This window comes from Oncorhynchus tshawytscha, linkage group LG04 (assembly GCF_018296145.1).
Source record: "Oncorhynchus tshawytscha isolate Ot180627B linkage group LG04, Otsh_v2.0, whole genome shotgun sequence".
Taxonomy (NCBI): Eukaryota; Metazoa; Chordata; class Actinopteri; order Salmoniformes; family Salmonidae; genus Oncorhynchus; species Oncorhynchus tshawytscha.
Window position 1 is genome coordinate 13,025,531 of NC_056432.1, and position 23,434 is coordinate 13,048,964.

At 41.3% G+C, this 23,434-nt stretch overlaps 1 protein-coding gene across 2 annotated transcripts; it reads right to left on the reverse strand.

Moving 5' to 3' along the window:
• Positions 1 to 14,673: 14,673 nt before the first annotated feature.
• Positions 14,674 to 22,876, reverse strand: LOC112246989. Of its 2 annotated transcripts, none has more exons than XM_024415626.2 (5): positions 22,712 to 22,876; positions 20,847 to 21,347; positions 16,479 to 16,604; positions 16,046 to 16,136; positions 14,674 to 15,536 (listed from the first exon to the last, which is right to left on the reverse strand). In XM_024415626.2, exons 1-5 carry the CDS (start codon positions 22,758 to 22,760, stop codon positions 15,323 to 15,325), a joined length of 981 nt encoding a protein of 326 aa, XP_024271394.1. In that variant the 5' UTR covers positions 22,761 to 22,876; the 3' UTR covers positions 14,674 to 15,322. The 2 variants fall into 2 exon arrangements, with proteins under 2 accessions (XP_024271394.1, XP_024271387.1); XM_024415619.2 differs by having other exon boundaries at positions 20,811 to 21,347; positions 22,712 to 22,867.
• Positions 22,877 to 23,434: the final 558 nt, after the last annotated feature.

Sequence of the window (23,434 nt, forward strand, 5' to 3'; positions counted from 1 at the left end):
TAAGCTGTTAGTCTTAACGACCTTTCCACAGGTGCATGTTCATTAATTGTTTATGGTTCATTGAACAAGCATGGGAAACAAGAGTTTAAACCCTTTACAATGAAGATCTGTGAAGTTATTTTGATTTTGATGAAATATCTTTGAAAGACAGGGTCCTGAAAAAGGGACGTTTCTTTTTTTGCTGCGTTTGTTGCACTTTTTCTGAGTACACAAGGCAAGAATTTATATTTTTTAAATGTTCTTGAGTCTGGCTTTCATCACATGATATCATTGCAGAAGAAATTCAAGAAGTCATAAACTGTCCCACCTGAGATTGAATTATTCTAAAACCTCTCTTATAAATATCTCAATGGTTTACTGTAATCTTTCATGTCTAAGCCATTGTCCTGGCAACTGTAGCCCTAAACTCAATACATTAGAACAATTCTATCAAACTTATTGTATACACTAATTATTTTCTGTGATGCTACATTTGGAAGATCTGCATCACTAGCTACATTTCCATCCAATTGGCGACAGATTTTCATGTGAATATTCAAAAATCTGCACGAATAACATATGCTCATTCTCCCACCAGTGTGTTTCCACCGAACTGACTTTTTGCCGATCAAAATCAGTGCGTGATGAAAATCTAATGTTCAGTGTGTTTACATTGCATTTTCAACTTTAACTGTTGTGTTAATAGCAAATGTGCCTTACTCTGGTCATAGCTGAAGGACGTATGTTTGTTGAGGGTGCTGCAGCATCCCCTGAAAAGTTTCAATAAACAAATATATTATTACAAATAAAATATACATTTAATTTCTTCACAAAAGTAGTGCACTGGGCCTTTACTAGTCCTGTATTAGAGGACCGATATAGCACGGGTAAATGCTTTTTTATAGGTATGACTTTATTCGCATAAAAACTGTGTATGAAAACATGGTTACTGGCAGACAAGAATGTGCCCTTTAGACAAGAAATGAATCCAATATCCGATTCAATAACGGGGATGTGTCATTTAATAACCTGTAAATGTTTTCTGTCAAAACTAATACTACTAAAAATTGGTAGTTCAGACCACTAGGTGTGTTGTGACAGTTTGCATTCTACAGAGAGCATTTCAAATCAGTTGTACCCTGCCCTACAGTCAGTATATTGCTTCCTGTTTTGGCTGTAAAAACCAACGTGTTTATGTTGTTTAAGTGGGTTGTCTCCCACTGGCTGCACAGTGTCTCTGCTCTAAGCAGCCTCTGAAGCTTAGTTGGTTTTGGATCTAGTGCCTCTGACCATCAGACCCCAGGGGGGATGGATGATGCCATGTGCCGGCCATGTGTGCCGACCCAAAAGCCTTTTGTACCAGCACTCTGTCTATAATATACATCAAAACTCTGTCCAAGAACCAGTGGAAAGAACAGAGAATGAGATAATACAAAAGCAGCCATCTTTGGCCATTTGACAGATAATCTAGCCAGCCTAGCTGTACACAAAATGGTATGGGCCCTGGGTCTGTCATGCAAGTATTAGCAGCAGGGCTGCTGGAAAGCGTGTGGCAAGATGGCCACACCACTTTTGATTTAGTTTAATAAAATATAATGATGCAAAGCGTTAATAACAGGGGCAAAGTGATGTTTTTTTTAAATTTTTTTTACAAGATTTGCCTCATGATTTGTCATCTCACGCTCTGTCCTTCACATCGGAGTGCTGCTGCAGGCTCTTTGTGTGTCTTGACCAATCAGATTAACGGAAACTGCAGGTCGTGCACAACACACAAAGCTCAAGACACGCTCTCCATCTTTCCTCTGGTATTGACTTAGCGTGATAACACCACTCCTGACAGACACAAGCAAAAACTTTTGCATAAATGTAGCAGCCTATTAAACCTAAACTTTAGCAATCTGACATGCTGTAGGGACCTATTGCCAGTGGTGTGAAGTTCTTAAGTAAAAATACTTTAAAGTACTCCTTAAGTCCTTACTATACTATTTATATTTTTTTACTACTTTTACTTTTACTTCACTACATTCCTAGAGAAAATAATGTACTTTTTACTCCAAACATTTTCCCCGACACACAAAAGTACTCGTTACATTTTGAAGGCTTAGCAGGACAGGAAAATGGTCCAACTAACACACTTATCAAGAGAACATCCCTGGTCACCCCTACTGCCTCTGATCTGGCACACTCACTAAACACAAATGATTCATTTGTAAACAATGTCCAAGTGTTGGAGTGTGGCCCTGGCTATCTACATTTTTTTTGTTACCATCTGGGTTGCTTAATATAAGGAATAAGAAATAATTTATACTTGCAGTTCCTGCACCTAAATATAAACAGTACACACAAAATGAGTACCGGGCACTAATGTTTGTCTAAGTCCCATGTAGCTCAGTTGGTAGAGCATGGCACTTGCAACACCAGGGCTATGGGTTTGATTCCTGCAGGGAACAAGTATGTACAAGTATGCACCACTATTGTAAGTTGAACTGGATAAGAGCGTCTACTGATTTACAAGAAAAGAAGTCAAGCTCTGCCCGTACCTATTCACTGATATTTAGGGTGTGTTGTTATGTGTGTCCAAGTGCAGTCTATTTCCCCCTTTTTAACATGTGAAGAACTATGCTCCCTGGGTGAACTGCCTGTCTGTACTACAGTCCCTCATGAAGCCTCTCCACTGTATCAAATATCAGGTTTTCCATTATTGTTCCTGTATGAGAGCGACCTCCACCATAGCATTTTTGTAGGATCTTGTTGTGAAATGGGTAACAGCCAATCGGATAAGAAAAATAAAGATAATCTTGTTTACATTGTGGGAGGCAACCCGTCTGCCTAGGGAGACTAGTCTAGTATTACTGAAGTCACTGTTTAATGCTGTTGAATAAAGAATGAAGGAACAACTTATATTTTTATATTTACATTCAAAGTCACTTTCATCAACACATTCTCACAGAATGATTTGACATTTGTAAAGAGATTAAGCAGCACATTAGAAGTCGTTCATAGCCCCCCGCTGGTTATTTCTTAGATTTATTGCATCTCAGATATAATGTTACCAAGGGAGATACAGTTCTATAGTGTTCCCGTGACAACCACTGACAGCACTAGACATACATCAAAACATCAAAGGAGAAACAGCTTCAAGGCACCTATTATTTTCCATTCAAACCAAGAAATGTACCGTATCTGCTCTGGGGCAACAAATACTATATAGTGTATTTTCCACTGAAGTCATATAGAGGACATGGACTTCCATACTTTTGACCAGAGCCCTATGGGCCTTGTATTTGAACCTAGAACTGGGTACAAATACTATTTAGAATATCTCAATTACTGTCACATACATTTTAAAGTAAATATTTCCCCCAAAAATTGTTGGGGGGGACAAGTAGTTAAAATATGGAATGTATTTGGAAATACACTTGGAAAGTATTTGCATGTATTTGAAAATACTTAAATACACTGACACAAATATACTCCCATGCATTTAACCCAGGTATCTGAAAATAATATTTGAAATAAGTATTAGAAAATATTTTCAAATACTTTCAATAGAAGTAGTTGATTATGGCCACAATATTTGAAAATACTCAAATACACATAAAATAAGTATTTAAATAACAAATACACATGTCTCCACACAGTAGAGTATAGAAGTTGGCATGTTCATGTGGTCAGGGGGGTTGGTGGTTAACGTCAGCCTGCTCTTTACTGCAGTTTGAATCCACCTGGCCCTCTCATTAAGGTATATTTAAACAGCAGGAGAGAAAAGGGAACGCGGGCATTCCTAAAGCATTACTGTACTTTCTCCACCACCAGGTCAACGGTCAGGGGAGGAAAGCTTAAGAGGTGATGTTGATGGAGATGATACCTACTTCCGTGTGAAAGGATGTACACATTCCCAGCTCAGCTGTAACATTTACAGTACATAATGACATGTTGGGGGTCAGAGAACTCCCCTTTCTGTAATCCTTTCGCAAATCATCATTTCCAATAAACAATGTGTCGTGGAATTATTCTAATCAAAAGGAGCCTTTTAGATTTCTTAAAAACAATCAAACTTCATTATTTAATTACTGAGGTAATGGAGCTTGTCAATGACCCTCCTGTAGTTGATTCGTTGAGAGCCCAACCAGCAGGACTAAGCCAAAGCATTTTATATCAAAGTCCATCCTCCTGGATGTTCAAGACAAATCACAGATGAGAGAATTTATACAAAGGTACATTTTGCTCTCATGCAACAGACATCAGGATTTACATGGCGCCAAATATCTGTCTCTAGTTCATTTACTGCTTGCTTATACAGAAATACTAATGCAACATAGACACTAGGTCCTTTCCTTAAAAAAACTGGAGATTGGGTCTCCCTGGTACTGACAGACAGGCACACGGACACTAATCATGGAATGGAATGCTGTCTTATCACCAAGCCATCGTAAATCTACTGTCAACGTTAAATCTCAGAGCCTTCTCTCCCTTCACACAGACACATGAGAGTTCTAAGAACCCTATTCTGTTGCCTCTAAGAAAAACAGTGTGAATACCAATGTAGGAAATGCATTCTGATATAAAAGTAATGTGATTAACATAATGTTGTAATTCTATGGCAAATGCTAATGGTTTTAAGCCAGTCCCTCATTCCTCTGTACCTCTTCTTAACACTAATTATTCTATATTAAAGCCTAAAACCTCGACACCAGTCTCTCCTAAAACAACAAACGACATGGAGCAGTAAACAGAACCCTCCTGCTTGGAGCTGGGACATTTCCGTGCCACAGGGTAATAGCAGGTTCCAGGTTCCATACCTCTGCGGCTTCTATGTCTGTACGTACACACACACTTTTATTGAAATAAAATGAACAATAACCTGGGAAATACCAGGCTCCATAAATAAAACATCATCAATGTGACTAGGTAGCCTGGTGGGTAGGAGCATTGGGCCAGTTACTGAAAAGTTGCTGGATCAAATCACAGAGCTGACAATGTGAAAATCTGTCGTTCTTCCCCTGAGCAAGGCAGTTAACCCACTATTCCCCAGGTGCCGATGACATGGATGTCGATTAAGGCAGCCCCCTGTACCTCTCTGATTCAGAGGGGTTGGGTTAAATGTGGAAGACACATTTCAGTTGAACAACTGACGAGGTATCTTCCTTACCTCTGTGGGTTCAATGTCTGGAAGTACACAAACACACACAAAAAACAACACATTATACTTTTAGAAATCTTAATTAAAATAACAACCTCCCCTTATCAAACTTACTATACTTATGAATTGTATCATATTCTATTTTACTACTACTTCTAAAAAATAAATCAGTTTCACAGGAAGCTGCAGCCAACTCCAACACCCCCGGAATGGTTTCCAGGTTCTCTCTTTATCAGAAAAAGCAACTGGTTTCCTGAGCTTACACACTTCTCGTAAAACTCCACCTTGCGCCTCACACTCCACCTTGAGCCTATGTGCTTGTGGAACAGTCATTGTTTCTCCTGCTCAGGCAGGTGCCAGTTGTTGTGGCGAAAGCTGGCCATGTTCAAGGACCGGGACTTCCAGTACTACTCACAGTGCAATATCTCTGAGAAACTTGGAACAACTTGTCCTAAATTCACACATAAAAGGAGTTCTAGATGCACCTAAATGCATTCTAAGCAAGGAATGTTGAGAAACACACCAAATTCAGCAATGAACCAAATGCTGGTGAGACTACACTATCTGATTCTTACCATTGATGATGATATTTCATAGTCTTGCAGGAAGATACTGATGTAAGTTTAATGGGGAGATGGACTTGGGAGGAGATATTAGATGGAGCAGGACCCTGGACACAGCCAGGGGAGTATCGCCGTCCTAAGGAGGAGTTAGAGGCAGCGAAAGTGGAACGGCGATACTACGAGAATTACAGGATAATAGAGGAACATATGAAGGTACACGGCTAGCACGGAAGTCCGAGAGGCAGCCCCAATATTTTTTTGGGGGGGGGCGAGGCACACGAGGAGATTGGCTGAGTCAGGTAGGAGACCTGAGCCAACTCCTCGTGCTTACCGTGGGGAGCGTGTAACTGGTCAGGCACCGTGTTATGCAGAGATGCGCGGTGTCTCCAGTGCGCTATTCTAGCCCGGTGCGCTCTATTCCAGCTCCTCGCATTTGCCGGGCTAGAATGGGCATCCAGCCAGGACATATTGAGCCAGCTCTATGTTCTGGATCTCCAATGCGTATCCACGGTCCAGTATGCCCTGTTCCTCCTCCCCGCACTCGCCCTGAGGTGCGTGTCCCCAGCCCGGTACCACCAGTGCCGGCACCACGCACCAGGCCTCCAGTGCGCCTCCAGGGTCCAGTACGCCCTGTTCCACAGCTGTTTATCGTTGTCTCTGATTGGGGATCCTATTTAGGTTGCCATTTTTCCATTTCGGTTTTGTGGGTTATTGTCTATGTGTAGTTGCATGTCAGCACTCGTTATTATCAGCTTCATGTTCGTTTTGTTATTTTGTTAGTTTGTTTAGTGTTTCTTCGTGTTCTTCATAAATAAAGAAGAATGTATTCAAATCACGCTGCGCCTTGGTCTCATTGTTACGACGAACGTGACATTAAGAGGGTCAAAGTGCTGTTTTTTTAGACAGACTTGCCTCATGATTTGTCAACTTGCGCACATTCTCGGTCCTTTACATATGAGTGCTGCTGCAGGATTTTTGTGTGTCTTGACCAATCAGATTCACAGAAATCGCAGATCGTGTGGGCAGGGCGCAACGCACAAAGCTGGAGGCGCGCTCAACACTTTCTCAGATATTTATTTAGCAAGCGTGTTAACACATCACTCCCCACAGACACAAGCAAAAACTCACATAAACTTACATAAATGTAACAGCCTATATGCCTTAACATTAGCGATCTGACATGCGGTATTTCATGGAAACGAGACATTTTTTTCAGACTAATCAACTGTAGGCAAAACTAACAACAGCAGCTGCATAGTCTAGCACAGGTCTGCCCAACCCTCTTCCTGGAGATCTACCTTCCTGCAGGTTTTCAGTCCAACCCTAATTTAACACACCTGATTCTTCTTATTAGCTGCTCAACAAGACCTTAACTAGCTGAATCATATATGCTAAATTAGGGTTGGACTGAAAACCTATAGGGCAGTAGATCTCCAGGAAGAGGGTTGGGCTGAAAACCTACAGGACAGTAGATCTCCAGGAAGAGGGTTGGGCTGAAAACCTACAGGACAGTAGATCTCCAGGAAGAGGGTTGGGCTGAAAACCTACAGGACAGTAGATCTCCAGGAAGAGGGTTGGACTGAAAACCTACAGGACAGTAGATCTCCAGGAAGAGGGTTGGACTGAAAACCTACAGGACAGTAGATCTCCAGGAAGAGGGTTGGACTGAAAACCTACAGGACAGTAGATCTCCAGGAAGAGGGTTGGGCAGCCCAGGTGTAGCACTTCTAGCTGCTACCGGATTTCCCAAACGGGAAAGGTCCCATTTTTCCCCCTAGCACAACACAGCTGATTCAAAAAACCAAAGCTTGATAATGAGTTGGTTAGCTGAATCTGCTGTGTAGTGCTACGGCAAAAAACGAAATGTGCACCGGGGGGCCCAGGACCAGGTTTGGAAAACCCTGATCTAGCCTACAATGCGCTGTGGACAAAGCAGTAATGTTGTGTATTATAGCCCATTTGTTTGTGAGAAAATGTGAATGGGATCAAATGTTGTTTATATTCAAACTTGGGCTGACTGGGCCACCTAGACTTTTTATATCCAAAATTATCAACTGGAAGGAAAAAGTTAACACAGTAGCTGACATAGACTGATTTCACATTTTATTAGGTCTACAGTAGCATAGGGCAGGACTACACGATGCAAACCTGCACAAAGCAAGCCCTGTGAGTTTCAGTGTCCAATCATGCTTTCTCTGTGTATAAGAATCTCCCTAGTCCTTTCTTTAAAACATAATTCACATGAACAAGTACAAGATTGCTGCAGTTTAACAGGGTTTTCATCTTCCCCAAGGGCAGTTTAAAAAAAACAAAACAATGTAACCTGATTAGAAAAACTCTGGTCCTATCTAAACCCATATTCAACCTTTTTAAAAAGATTAATCACATCATACCATATAAGGTCCGGAGTTTCACCTGGTTAGGTTACCAGATTAGGTAAAACTATGGGCCCCAGAATATTTTTCTCTCATACCACTCTGGGGACCTGTGGTGCCACCTCTAGTAGGAACTGTTATTAGTAGCCTGGTCCCAGATCTGTTTGAGCTTTTTTCTACTTCCATGTCATTGTTTGTCATGATGATTCCATAAGGAGTTTACAAGAGAGCAAAAACAGACTGACACAAAAGCTAGTGTATTACAGACTGGCACCCAGGCTATGTAATTACCACTTTCTTGTCAATCATCCACAAAACACCAACAAGTCAACTCCACAGACCTTGTATTGTTGTTAAACATATATTAACTCCTGAGGTTATCACCTAAAAAAAGTGTCTTATAATATTTACATATGTAATCCACTTTTTTTTATACAGTATGTGTAAGGGAATGTCATAAGAACAGTTACAGTACTGTAGCAGTCCATAATTACAATTCTGAAAAATAAAGTGCATTAATAGAGCCCAACTGATATATCGTTACACTGATATTATCGGCCGATATTGGCCTTACAGCGATATATTGATATCTACCGATAATTCTGCTGATATTCGATAAATAGGATAACAAAATGTTTAAACTTTATTATTACGGTTAGGAGGCTCAAACACAAAGGTTTACCAGAGGATAGCCGGAAATCACTTTCTCAGCAAAACCTCTCACACACCTAGTCTGGTTCCACATTTGCATGTGCTTCAGGCAAGAGATGAAAGCTGTGAAGTAGCAGAGTCATGAAGGAGTGGCTGCTCAGCTGCAGTGTTATCCCCGTAAAACCCAGGTGTTATTATTTGACTGTGCGTGTTTGTATTCATGTTGTGTTTCTAAGGGGTTTGGGTGTTTTCATGCATGTTCAATCATGTAGTGTTCCTAGGTATGATTGATGCTTGTACTCAAGAGTTTCTATACCATTAGCACCTATGCCTGCCGCCTCAGGAAAAACTGTCAGGAAAAAGAGTTTAGATTGATAATAGATAGAAAATAGATAAGATTTATTTCATGAAATTGTGGAAAAATTTGTGGCTGCTATCAATACAAGGTTAGGTGGCCGAGTGGTTAGAGCAGTGGTCGGGTTGATCGTTCAAATCCCAGAGCCGACAAGGTGAAAAATCTGTCAATGTGCTCACCAGGGTCACTGTTGATAATGGGAGGCCAATGACCCCACTCTCCGAGGATGTCTCAGGGAGTTGGGATCACATGCTGTGAAACAGGACAAATGTAAGCACCCACCAAATGATTAATATATAGGTATTCATGATTATTGGCATCATAACAATGATAGTCAGAGGAGTTGGATTGCAAGTTCCAACAGAATCCTACTCACAATAGCCATGTTTTTCCCTGGGCGGCATAGAAAAGTTTGAGAATTTGGAACTAGACGTTCGTATACTTTTTGAGGGCGTTACAGCATGTCATCACACCCACATGTGGTGAGAGCCTGCCATAACCTATATTTACAGTACCAGTCAAAAGTTTGAACACACCTACTCATTCAAGGGTTTTTCTTCAATTTTACTATTTTCTACATTGTAGAATAATAGAGACATCAACACCATGAAATAATGCACATGGAATCATGTAGTAACCAAAAAAGTTTATTTTAAATTTGAGATTCTTCAAAGTAGCCACCCTTTGCCTTGATGACAGCTTTGCACACTCTTGGCATTATCTCAACCAGCTTCATCTGGAATTATTTTCCAACAGTCTTGAAGGAGTCCTGAGCACTTGTTGGCTGCTTTTCCTTCACTCTGAGGTCCAACTCAACCCAAACCATCTCATTTGGGTTGAGGTCAGGTGATTGTGGAGGCCAGGCCATCTGATGCAGCACTCCATCACTCTCCTTCTTGGTTAAATAGCCCGTACACAGCCTGGAGGTGTGTTGGGTCATTGTCCTGTTGAAAAACAAATGACGGTCCCACTAAGCTCAAACCAGATGGTATCGCTGCAGAATGCGGTGGTAGCCATGCTGATTAAGTGTGCCTTGAACTCTAAATAAATCAGTGTCATCAGCAAAGTTCTTGAAATTTTCCAGATTGACTGACCTTCATGTCTTAAAGTAATGATGAACTGTGATTTCTCTTTGCTATTTGAGCTGTTCTTGCCATAATATGTACTTGGCCTTTTATCAAATAGGCCTATCTTCTGTATACCACTCCTACCTTGTCACAACACAACTGATTGGCTCAAATGCATTAAGAAGGAAATAAATCGTTGAGAGAATTCCAAGAGTGTGCAAAGCTGTCATCAAGGCAAAGGGTGGCTACATTACAGAATCTCAAATATATTTTGATTTGTTTAACACTTTTTTGGTTACTACATCATTCCTGATGTGTTATTTCATAGTATTGATGACATCACTATTATTCTACAATGTATAAAATAGTCCAAATAAAGAAAAACCCTTAAATGAGTAGGTGTGTCCAAACTTTTGACTGGCACTGTGATAAGTTTGACCACCCAAATGAATTTACTCTAGAACATGACTAATATATATATTCACCGATATTGTCGGCCGTTATTGGTATATTGATTTTTACCGGTATATTGACATCGGCTGATAATACCATCGATATTCAATGAAAAAATGTATTTCATGTTTATTGCGGCCATTCTCATTCAACCCTTATTTTACCAGGTAAGTTGACTGGGGGACAGCTACAGGGGGAGGAGAGGGGTGGATAAGCCAATTGGAAGCTGGGGATGATTAGGTGGCCATGATGGAAATGGTTTGCGGGGGAGATTTATTTTGAATGCAGTCTAGTGCTCTTGCAATTCACCTAGCTTCCACATGGGGGAGAAATTCTAGGTGTAGCACCTTTAAAAAAATGAGAAATACATTTTTTACTTTTAACACTTTTTTTTGTGGCATCCAATTGGTAGTTACAATCTTGTCTCATCACTGCAACTCTACTACAAACTCGGGAGAGACAACGGTCGAGAGCCATGTCAAGCCACACTGCTTGACACACAGCTTGCTTAGCCCAGAAGCCAGCCACACCAATGTGTCGGCGGAAACACCGTCCAACTGAAGTCAGCTAGCAGGTGCCCGGCCCGCCAAAGGAGTCGCTAGAGCATGATGAGAGAAGGACATCCCGGCCGGCCCAACCTTCCCCCAACCCAGAAGATGCTGGGCCAATTGTGCGCCGCCTCATGGGTCTCCCGGTCACGGCCGGGTGTGACAGAGCTTAGATTTGATCCCGAGTCTGTAGTGAAGCCTCAGCACAGCGATGCAGTGCCTTAGACCTCAGGAGGCCTAAAGATGAGACATTTGTAATCAAAAGATCATATTAACATGTAAATATTATAGATCGGTAACAGAATAGCAGAATAATACTGCAGCAGATTCAATAATGCTGTATTTGAAAATAGTACACTCAATGTAGGCTACTGCCCCTTTAAGAGCTAGCATTCATTTTGTGGTTAATGTTATCCGGGATCCTTGGGAAAACCATATCCTTACCAATAATGTGCATAAATCCTGTATGACTGACAGGGGGCGCTGTATTGAAGCCACTGCGCAGTCATCTTGGTACTCCTCAATTTTAAAAAAGATTTTGGAAGCTATAGAAATGCATTTATTAAAGTCTACACTAATTTTTGACATTTATTATATTGTGAGCTAAAATTTTTAATATATATATATATATATATATAAATAAAAGCCTTTTTCTTAAAGTATATTTTTTGAGAGTACTAATGTTACTGTCCCCACTACAACAAAAAATACTTAAGTACATGTAATTTTGTCCTTGAAACATTTAATTGAAATACTATAGAATTCCATTCATTCCTACGGAGGACTGCTCCAACTGGGTAGTGCCAATGTGGCCGACCGGAGGCTTCAAAGCCTCTCAATGGACAATACATCGCGTCAGAAATCCAGGGTTTATATAGGCCATTGAACCCAACCCTAAATTTAAAGATGCATTACGCAGAAATTGCTCCCCATTTCCTGGTTGCTAAAATTGTAATAGTTCTCTTCATTTCAGTTTATGTGACAAAACAAGCTAGTGTAGAGAATCATTGCACCATATTAAACCGCTGTGAAATATATTTTCTCATAACCAAAAATATTGTATTTTCAGCTGGTGTACAAAACCAAAACCTAAGAACGGGAAGCATAGAAATAACGCACACACACAACAGATCTACCGCCTCTTAGACTTGCTTTCAATGAGAATGACAGATCTATAACTCACATTTCGATGTGGATTTGGTTGCAGATTTCTTTTGGGCTTGCGCCACAGACAGCTATATCAGTCCACTAACAGAGGAGTAATAAAGGCCTAGTGCACCACTTTTGTGAGAGAAATGTATATATATATATTTAGGATTTCTTATTTTTTTTTAGGGGGAGTTGCAGCACACCTACTTCCCACTGTTATGCTTTTGAGGGGTCTAAGTTCCTTTGGAGTGTTCACACTGAACAAAATAATTAAGCGAACTGCACTTAGTTCTTCAAAAATTCACTTAAAGGGACCTAGTGTGAAAACACCCTTCGTTTCAGAGGCAAGCCAGCAGTGGGATGCAGGGTGGTATGATGCTGGCTCATGATGTCATTACTGTCACAATTTAAGAAATCAACATTTGAAACATATTTCTTGGGACTTTTTAATTTCCCCACTGTAAAACAGTATATCGGCAGATATCAGTATCGGTTAGATGTGTCCCTTAAAAGATTGAAATCAGTATCGGACCCAAAATCCCCATGTCAGTAAGGCTCTATGCATCAAAATATCAAAACGTTGCACAGTAGCTGTCAACACTTCCTATATTAGTGAGCAAGTACAATATCCATAATTCAGACACAAAAATCTTTTGTTACTTTTCCACATTTCACCAATTTAAAATGTAATTTCACATCATATCTTCCATACAAAAGCTGTCATTATACTAGCTCTGAAAATATACTGTTATCATTGCAAAAACTATGATTATTCTCTTCTATTCTCATTTGGCTATAGTAGATTGACAACATTGTTGACACCTCAAAACACTAGCAATTGATATCATAGCAATGCTACAAATACCTCAGGACTCACCTTGAACATGTTACGACTACAGTATGTACAATCCACTGCTTTCTCACACCTGCTGGAAGCACATGGACATACAGTACCAGTCAAAAGTTTGGACACACCTACTCATTCAAAGGATTTTCTTTATTTACTTACTTTATTTTCTACATTGTAGAATAATAGTGAAGACATCAAAACTATGATAACACATTTGGAATCATGTAGTAACCAAAAAAATATTAAACAAATCCAAATATATTTTATATTTGAGATTCTTCAAAGTTTCCAACCTTTGCCTTGATGACAGCTTTGCACTCTTGGTATTATCTCAACCAGCTTTATGAGGTAGTCACGTGGAATACATGTCAATGAACAGGTGTTCCTTGTTAAAAATTAATTTGTGGAATTTCTTTCCTTCTTAATGCGTTTGAGCCAATCAGTTGTGTTGTGACAAGGTAGGGGTGGTATACAGAAGATGGTCTTTTACCAAATAGGGCTTTGTCCATATTATGGCAAGAACTGCTCAAATAAGCAAAGAGAAACAAAAGTCCATCATTATTTGAAGACATTAAGGTCAGTCAATCTGGAAAACTTCAAGAAATTTGTATGTTTCTTCAAGTGCAGTTGCAAAAACTATAAAGCTCTAAGATGAAGCTCTCATAAGGACCGCCAAAGGAAAGAAAGACCCAGAGTTACCTCTGCGGCAGAGGACAAGTTCATTAGATTTTGCAGCCCAAATAAGTTCAAGTAACAGACACACCTCAACATCAACTGTTCAGAGGATACTGCAGTAATCAGGCCTTCATGGTCAAATTACTGCAAAGAAACCACTACTACTAATAAGAAGAGACTTTCTTGGGCCAAGAAACACGAGCTATGGACATGAGACAGGTGGAAATCGGTCCTTTGGTCTGATGAGTCCCAATTTGAGATTTTTATTTCCAACCGCTGTTTCTTTGTGAGAAGCCGAGTAGGTGAACGAATGATCTCTGCATGTGTGGTTCCTACCGTGAAGCATGGAGGAGGAGGTGTGATGGTGTCGGGGTGCTTTGCTGGGGACACTGTCTGTGATTTATGTAGAATTCAAGGCACACTTAACCAGCATGTCTACCACAGCATTCTGCAGCGATATGACATCCCATCTGGTTTGCTCTTAGTGGGACTATCATGTGTTTTTCAACAGGACAATGACCCAACACACCTCCAGGCTGTGTAAGGGCCTTTTGACCAAGAAGGAGAGTGATGGAGTGCTGCAGATGACCTGGCCTCCACAATCCCCCGACATCAACCCAATTGAGATGGTTTGGGAAGAGTTGGACCGCAGAGTGAAGGAAAAGCAGCCAACAAGTGCTCAGCATATGTGGGAACTCCTTCAAGACTGTTGGAAAAGCATTCCAGGTGAAGCTGGTTGAGAGAATGCCAAGAATCTGCAAAGCTGTCATCAACGCAAAGGGTGGCTACTTTGAAGAATCTCAAATATAAAATGTATATATATTTGTTTAACACTTTTTTCGTTACTACATGATTCCATGTGTCATTTCATAGTTTTGATGTCTTCACTATTATTATACAATGTAGAAAATTGTTTAAAAAAATAAAGACAAACCCTTGAATGAGTAGGTGTGTCCAAACTTTTGAAGAGTACTTAGTTAGAGGGAAAGCCTGTTTGTCTAGTTCATCAGGGGTTTGGAATATTCCATAACGGTTCTTCAACCAGGTCCAGCTATATCTACTGGCAGGACTTCATTGCTACCTTTCATCTCAGTTAGGCCAGATACTTCTAAGGGAAGTGAGGGATTTCCAGACATTCCATAAAATGTGTGGGTTGAAAATGTGACCTGACAAAGATCCAACTCGGATCTAACCGTTGTCTGATTAAATCACCATGGGAGCATACCAGAGTTGCAGACATACATTTTTTCTTTGATAGTTTCTTTTGCTCTGCACCTGATAAGATGGATGTGCATATTTTTCAGAACGTTCCTGTGTTAAAAGTGTAACATAACCGTTATGCTGACTCACATCAGCACACTTGTAAAATTTTATATTGAAATGCATTGAAATGTGTGTGTTCACTGTGCACCTCTCAGATTCTTAAATAGATTTTCAGATTCCCTTTGCTTCTCTTTCTCTCTACAAGTACAAAGACACACACACACACACACACACACACACACACACATCCTTCAGTCAGTCAGGTAACTGTTGTTGTCGAACAGCGGGGTGACGGTGCCGTCCTTCCACTTGATCAAGATCTCTCCCCGCTGTAGCGAGGGAGAGTGGGCCGGCCTCATGGGGTGCTGAGTGAGGGGGGCTCTCTCGCTGAGCACAGGGGACCCCGGCTGACTCACAAGCCCTGTAGGAGTGTACGACTTCAGCACACACACTACTTTCTTCTTCCTGGGAGAGGGAAATCATTCATTTGTAGTTCTGCAACTGTGTGGGCAGTTGTGGTTACTGTAGTATGTGATGAAGTTGTAGTTGTTGGTTGTCATTTGAGAAAAAAAAATCTTCCTAACCACAGGATCTTTGGAGCATAATTCAGATTCAGTGCAGAAATTCGATAATTCTTGAATGTAGTAGTCACAATACTGGATCCAAAATGTATGTTTACGGTACTACTGGGAAGCTGTAGGCCCCGTGTCAGCAGACCAATAGTGGTACAGTGGGGAGACAGCAGTGTGCAGGTTAGCCTAGCAGTTAGAACAGTAACCGAAAGGTCGCTGGTTCAAATGCCCCGGGTCGACATGGTGAAAAAAATTCTTGCAACATGCCCTTAAGCAAGGCACTTAACCTTACTTCTCTCAGGGAGGGTGGGATATGCAAAGCAAAAAAAACAAAAAACAAATTCATACGTGTATTAATAGATATTTGTACATGTGTGAAATAGGAGAACTATAAGCACCCACCTGTTGTCATGGATGTTGAGTAAGAGCATGACAGTCCCCAGCACCAGAGCCAGGGAGCTCAGCACCAGCATGGTCACTTTCCAGCCAAACCCTGTAACACACAAAAAGAGAGATGGAGAAACATTCCCATAATCGACAGTTCAGAGTAAACAAACACTTTCCACTTTCAAACTCTAGCAAACCTCTAGAACGTCATATAAAAGGTCTTTAGAAACTGGAATTATCTGAGTGGGCTTGGACATTAATACACCCACTCTACAGATTCCTATGGAAGTTTTCCTCTCCTCTAACACCACCATGTGGTAGACAAGGCACAGAGTAGAAGGCCCCAGAGCCCATCGGGGCAGAGAGATGTGTTTTGACCCTGGGTTTGTTTTGAAGGCAGTCATAGTCTTTCTTCCACACCCCTCCGGCAATAGGTTTCCCAACTCACCATACTCAGCGTTGAAGAATGTCATTGAGGGGCCCTCAGGGCCCATGGTGCTTTCAACCAGATGAGAGTGCTCTGTCCCAAGGTCCATTCCAGAGGTGTTAGGGGAAACAACATCATCCCCGGGAACTGGAGGGGGGACATCACATCAGCATTAGAGTGTAATAACACAGGAGTAATACCCTAGTTATTATCTCAAAGCCATAGCCCCTTTGTTTTATTCATCTGTTCATCAATTAGTATGCCATCTCACCAAGCCAGACCAAAATACTTAACTGAGGACCATCAGATTGAATTGAATCAAAACACATAAGTTTAAACTAGTGCCCCATAGGACTGGCGTAGGAAGGAGCCCCAAGTGAAGAGTTTTGGACTTGCTGGCAACCAGCCCACATTAGGACCCTATTGATTGGAGGGAATTTAGCTGAATGAGATTTAGCCAGCAAGGACAGTGGAAATGCAATCCCTGATGGAACTAGTGGTATATGACCACGCTGAGATGCCATTTGGATCACCCACTGTTAAGCCTAAGACACTGACCAAACCAAGGTATTCTCAAATCAGATACATTTTTTTTGTTACAATGTACAATACCAATCAAAAGTTTGGACACACATAGCGCCAGCTGTGCCACCAGAGACCCTGAGTTCGCGCCCAGGCTCTGTCGTAACCGGCCGCGACCGGGAGGTCCGTGGGGCGACGCACAATTGGCCTAGCGTCGTCCGGGTTAGGGAGGGCTTGGCCAGTAGGGATATCCTTGTCTCATCGCGCACCAGCGACTCCTGTGGCGGGCCGGGCGCAGTGCGCGCTAACCAAGGTTGCCAGGTGCACGGTGTTTATTTCCGACACATTGGTGCGGCTGGCTTCCGGGTTGGTTGGGTTGTGTATCGGAGGACACATGGCTTTCAACCTTTGTCTCTCCCGAGCCCGTACGGGAGTTGTAGCGATGAGACAAGATAGTAACTACTAATAATTGGATACCACGAAATTGGTGAGAAAAAAGGGGTACAATTAAAATAAAATAGTTTGGACATAACCCCTTGAATGAGTACTGTAGGTTTCTTTATTTGTACTATTTTCTACATTGTAGAATAAAAGTGAAGACAACAAAACTACAAAATACAGTGGGGCAAAAAAGTATTTAGTCAGCCACCAATTGTGCAAGTTCTCCCACTTAAAAATATGAGAGGCCTGTAATTTTCATCATAGGTACACTTCAACTATGACAGACAAAATGAGATTTTTTTTCTCCAGAAAAATCACATTGTAGGATTTTTAATGAATTTATTTGCAAATTATGGTGGAAAATAAGTATTTGGTCTCCTACAAACAAGCAAGATTTCTGGCTCTCACAGACCTGTAACTTCTTCTTTAAGAGGCTCCTCTGTCCTCCACTCGTTACCTGTATTAATGGCACCTGTTAGAACTTGTTATCAGTATAAAAGACACCTGTCCACAACCTCAAACAGTCACACTCCAAACTCCACTATGGCCAAGACCAAAGAGCTGTCAAAGGACACCAGAAACAAAATTGTAGGCTGGGAAGACTGAATCTGCAATAGGTAAGCAGCTTGGTTTGAAGAAATCAACTGTGGGAGCAATTATTAGGAAATGGAAGACATACAAGACCACTGATAATCTCCCTCGATCTGGGGCTCCACGCAAGATCTCACCCCGTGGGGTCAAAATGATCACAAGAACGGTGAGCAAAAATCCCAGAACCACACGGGGGGACCTAGTGAATGACCTGCAGAGAGCTGGTACCAAAGTAAGAAAGCCTACCATCAGTAACACACTACGCCGCCAGGGACTCAAATCCTGCAGTGCCAGACGTGTCCCCCTGCTTAAGCCAGTACATGTCCAGGCCTGTCTGAAGTTTGATAGAGAGCATTTGGATGATCCAGAAGAAGATTGGGAGAATGTCATATGATCAGATGAAACCAAAATATAACTTTTTGGTAAAAATTCAACTCGTCGTGTTTGGAGGACAAAGAATGTTAAGTTACATCCAAAGAACACCATACCTACTGTGAAGCATGGGGGTGGAAACATCATGCTGTGGGGCTGTTTTTCTGCAAAGGGACCAGGAAGACTGATCCGTGTAAAGGAAAGAATGAATGGGGCCATGTATCGTGAGATTTTGAGTGAAAACCTCCTTCCATCAGCAAGGGCATTGAAGATGAAACGTGGCTGGGTCTTTCAGCATGACAATGATCCCAAACACACCGCCCGGGCAACGAAGGAGTGGCTTCATAAGAAGCATTTCAAGGTCCTGGAGTGGCCTAGCCAGTCTCCAGATCTCAACCCCATAGAAAATATTTGGAGGGAAACATCCAAAACATCACTGCTCTAGAGGAGATCTGCATGGAGGAATGGGCCAAAATACCAGCAACAGTGTGTGAAAACCTTGTGAAGACTTACAGAAAACATTTGACCTCTGTCATTGCCAACAAAGGGTATATAACAAAGTATTGAGATAAATAAGTATTTGGTCAATAACAAAAGTTTTCCACCATAATTTGCAAATAAATTCATTAAAAAAATTCATTACAGGCCTCTCATCTTTTTAAGTGGGAGAACTTGCACAATTGGTGGCTGACTAAATACTTTTTTGCCCCACTGTAACACATATGGAATCATGTAACCAAAAATAATTTTAGATTTGAGAGTAGTCGCCCTTTGCCTTGATGACAGCTTTGCACAGTCTTGGCATTCTCTCAACCAGCTTCACTTGGAATGCTTTTCAAACTGTCTTGAAGGAATTCCCACATACGCTGAGCACTTGTTGGCTGCTTTTCCTTCACTCTGTGGTCCAACTCATTACAAACCATCTCAATTGGGTTGAGGTTGGTTGATTGTGGAGGCCAGGTCTCTAATGCAGCACGACATCACTCTTCTTCTTGGTCAAATAACCCTTACACAGCCTGGAGGTGTGTTGGGTCATTGTCCTGTTGAAAAACAAATGATAGTCCCATTAAGCGCAAACCAGATGGGATGGTGTATCACTGCAGAATGCTGTGGTAGCCATGCTGCTTCAGTGTGCCTTGAATTCCAAATAAATCTTTGACAGTGGCACCAGCAAAGCACCCACACAACACCTCTTCCATGCTTCACGGTGGGACCCACACATGCAGAGATCATCCATCATCTACTTATCAGACCAAATGACAGATTTCCACCAGTCTAATGTCCATTTCTTGTGTTTCTTGGCCCAAGCAAGTCTCTTCTTATTATTGGTGTCCTTAAGTAGTGTTTTATTTGCAGCAACTCAACAATGAAGGCCTGATTCACACAGTGTCCTCTGAACAGTTGATCTTGAGATGTGTCTGTTACTTGAACTCTGTGAAACATTTATTTGTGCTGCAATTTCTGAGGCTGGTAACTCTAATGAACTTATCCTCTGCTGCAGAGGAAATTCTTGGTCTTCCTTTCCTGTGGTGGTCCTCATGAGATGCAGTTTCATCATAGCGCTTGATGATTTTTGCGACTGTACTTGAAGAAACTTTGAAAGTTATTGAAATTTTCCAGATTGACTGACCTTAATGTCTTCAAGTAATGATGGACTTTCGTTTCTCTTTGCTTATTTGAGCAGATCTTGCCATAATATGGACTTGGTCTTTTACCAAATAGGGCTATATTCTGTATACCATTCATACCTTGTCACAACACAACTGATTGGCTCAAACACATTAAGAAGGAAATAAATTCCACAAATTAACTTTTAACAAGGCACACATGTTAATTGAAATGCATTCCACGTGACTACCTCATTAAGCTGGTTGAGAGAATGCCAAGAATGTGCAAAGCTGTCAAGGCAAAGGTTGGAAACTTTGAAGAATTTCAAATATAAAATATATTTTGATTTGTTTAACACTTTTTGGTAACTACATGATTCCATATGTGTTATTTCATAGTTTTGATGTTTTCATTATCATTCTACAATGTAGAAAATTGTACAAATAAAGAAAAACTGGAAAGAGTAGGTGTATCCAAACTTTTGACTGGTACTGTATTTCTATGGCAAAAGATAGATCGGTAGAACCAATACTGACAGAATAACTTGTTAGACGTTGTTTGGTAGGCACTGCATAGGAGACAATGGAAATAATAGTGACTATGACCCAAGACATGTAGCCTACAAGTACAATTGTGTTAATGTAATTCAGCCCTTGACAGTGAGGAAATGTAAGACTGATGAAAATGGTGTGAAATAGTGAAGTGAAATATCCCAGTATGATGAAAATGAATGAGCTCTATAATGAAAGCTACTGAAGGATGACATAAGGCACATCCCTTCTCTATGATGGGACCCTATGATGGGACGGTTCTTCTTACTCGACTGTGCTTGGCTGTTTGTATTGGAAGGGGAACCTGTTGAGGAGGGCAGAGCAGCAGTTTGTGTGGACCTGTGGCGATGGTGGTGGTGATGGCTGGCTCTATTCCCACAGACAGTATGGTTGCCCAGCGTTCTCCACTTGCTGGCCTGTCTACGCTCTTTGGAGAGGAAGACCTTAGACGACTTAGAGGACACGTGAGGAGCGCTGAGGTGAAGCCCCTTTCCTTGCAGTGTGAGGTGGCCCTTCTTAGAGCAGGCCCATGCCTGGCCCTCCCTGCCCACCTCGCCACCTGCAGCCCCCTCCTCATTCCCAGGGTCACAGTGGTGCAGTCTGACACTCAGATCATGCTCCTGGCCACTCAGACACTCTCCTGTGAGCCAGCTGCTCAGGGCTAGGCGCTCAGGGAGCCACTGCCACTCCTGTAGCGCTGAACCAGGGATGCACTCTCCCAGCACCACCCTGCTCCCGGGATGCCCATCCTGGACCAGGACACACTTACCCAGCAGCTCATTCCTGATGCTAAAGCCAGCCGCCTCTATGGGAGAGAACAGTATAATATAACATTACAGTGAATTAGCCTATGAAAGGAAAAAAAGCACCTTGGACAAACAAATGTGTCCAGGTCGGATGAGGTTGGCTATAAGGTGTAGGGTCATGTTATAAACTAGACAATTTTGTAATATGAGCTGGTTAAATAACAATGTCCTGGCCAGTGGAGGGATTATCCCCATGTTGTGTTTTGTTAGCTATTCATTGGTTGCATGTTTAGTCACAATATAGTTTTGAACGTTCGTTTTGTACAGATGACCAACTGAGCATTCTACTCAATGCATCATTATTGAGCACTGATGAAGACTTCATCAAAAGAGCATTTACAGTGGCTTGGAAATACAACCACATTAAATGGGATGCAAACAATTCATAGGAAAACCTTGTCATCATTTTGATGTCGCCAGACTAAATTTTGATGCAGTATAACTTTAGCTAAGATTGAAGGGAGGACACCATATTTTAGCTAAGTAGCTAACGTTCTCATTCTAGCTATTTGTTTGCTAGCTAATGACAACATTGCCACCTGTCTAAAGTACATTTTACGACATGAAGATGCTGGCAAAATAGTTTCCTACCAAATATTTGACTATTTTAGCAATGTCATCGTATTTCCAGCCACTAAATTGTAATTTTCACTCAAAACTCGTTAGTCTCGTCCAGAATTGCGTCCCAGTGGCCTAAGGCACTGCGTCTCAGTGCTTGAGGCGTCACTACAGACGTCCTGGTTCGATTCTAGGCTGTTTCACAACCGGCCGTGATTGGGAGTCCCATAGGGCGGCGCACAATTTGCCCAGCGTCGTCCGGTGTAGGTCGTCATTGTAAATAAGAGTTCATTCTTAACGGAATTGCTTAGTTAAATAAAATAATGACTGGGTTTATCACTTTAGGACGCCGGTAGAGGGCGGTTTGAGAACGCATGACGAGACCGGACCGAGTGATGGAGGCGGAACCATCTGTAACGTTACTCTGAAGACAGTAACTAAACGCTGAATTATTGCGTTACAACAAGCCTACTCGCACTAAAATGCAATTTAACTTATTTTTTAATAGATTTCTTTATACTTTTTTTTGTTGTTGATTACTTTATACTTGTAAAGCTAACTTTTGAGCTGCTACAGTAACTACTGTATAGTAGCTAGCTAGCTAAAAACAAATGTAGATGCATGCACACTACTGTAACGTTAGCAAACAAGCTATGTTTGCTATCTACAAACAATATTATTAAGTATAAACCAGAAAACTAGGTAGCTTACAATATTTTCTAGTATAGAAAAATAAAGGACAAAAACAACACATTTCCCCATTAACTACATACAGATAGCTAGTAACTTTCTGACAAGTTCTTACCGTGGAAAACGAGTATGAAAACGCAGGGACCCCAAAACCTGTTCCCCATGACAAGTGGTTCTGCAATGTCTCCCGTGGCAACAGCCTAAATATGTGCGTTGGAGTCGAGATGTGTTCCCCACAGGGGCGAGGGGTGTGTGAACAGAGCTTCATGCGTCCAATCAGAACTGGTAAACGGTATATGCATCACTGGCTAACCACAAAATTAAATGGCACAAACAGCTACAATTTATAATTTCCATTTATGTTAATTGAGTAACTGTGGAGTAGGTCATATGCATGCAAAACTAACAGCAAACGAATATTGATCTAATAATGATGATTGGAAGGCTAACATGAAACAGTCCTGAAAATGTCTGACATAAACAAACTGTGAACAAAGAATGTGATAGGTAACAGGAGTCTGCCCTCCTGGCCTGTAGAACAATAGAATAGAAACAATGCAATATCAAACGAACCTTAAATAAATAAATGAAATAATGGTAGGCCAATGCCTCCTGTGATATATTTAATTAGTTAAACAACAATGGCAGTAGTAGTGCAATACTGTATTATATCTCAGTGAATACATCATTTGTACATAATATGTGTTAGCAAGGTGTCCTGGTACATGGGCTTAGATCACAACAATACTGAGTAATTAATAATGCATACATTTTGCATGGCCGAAATAAGGGCACTGTGGTGGTAATCTGGAGGCGAAAGAAACGCACACCTGTTTAG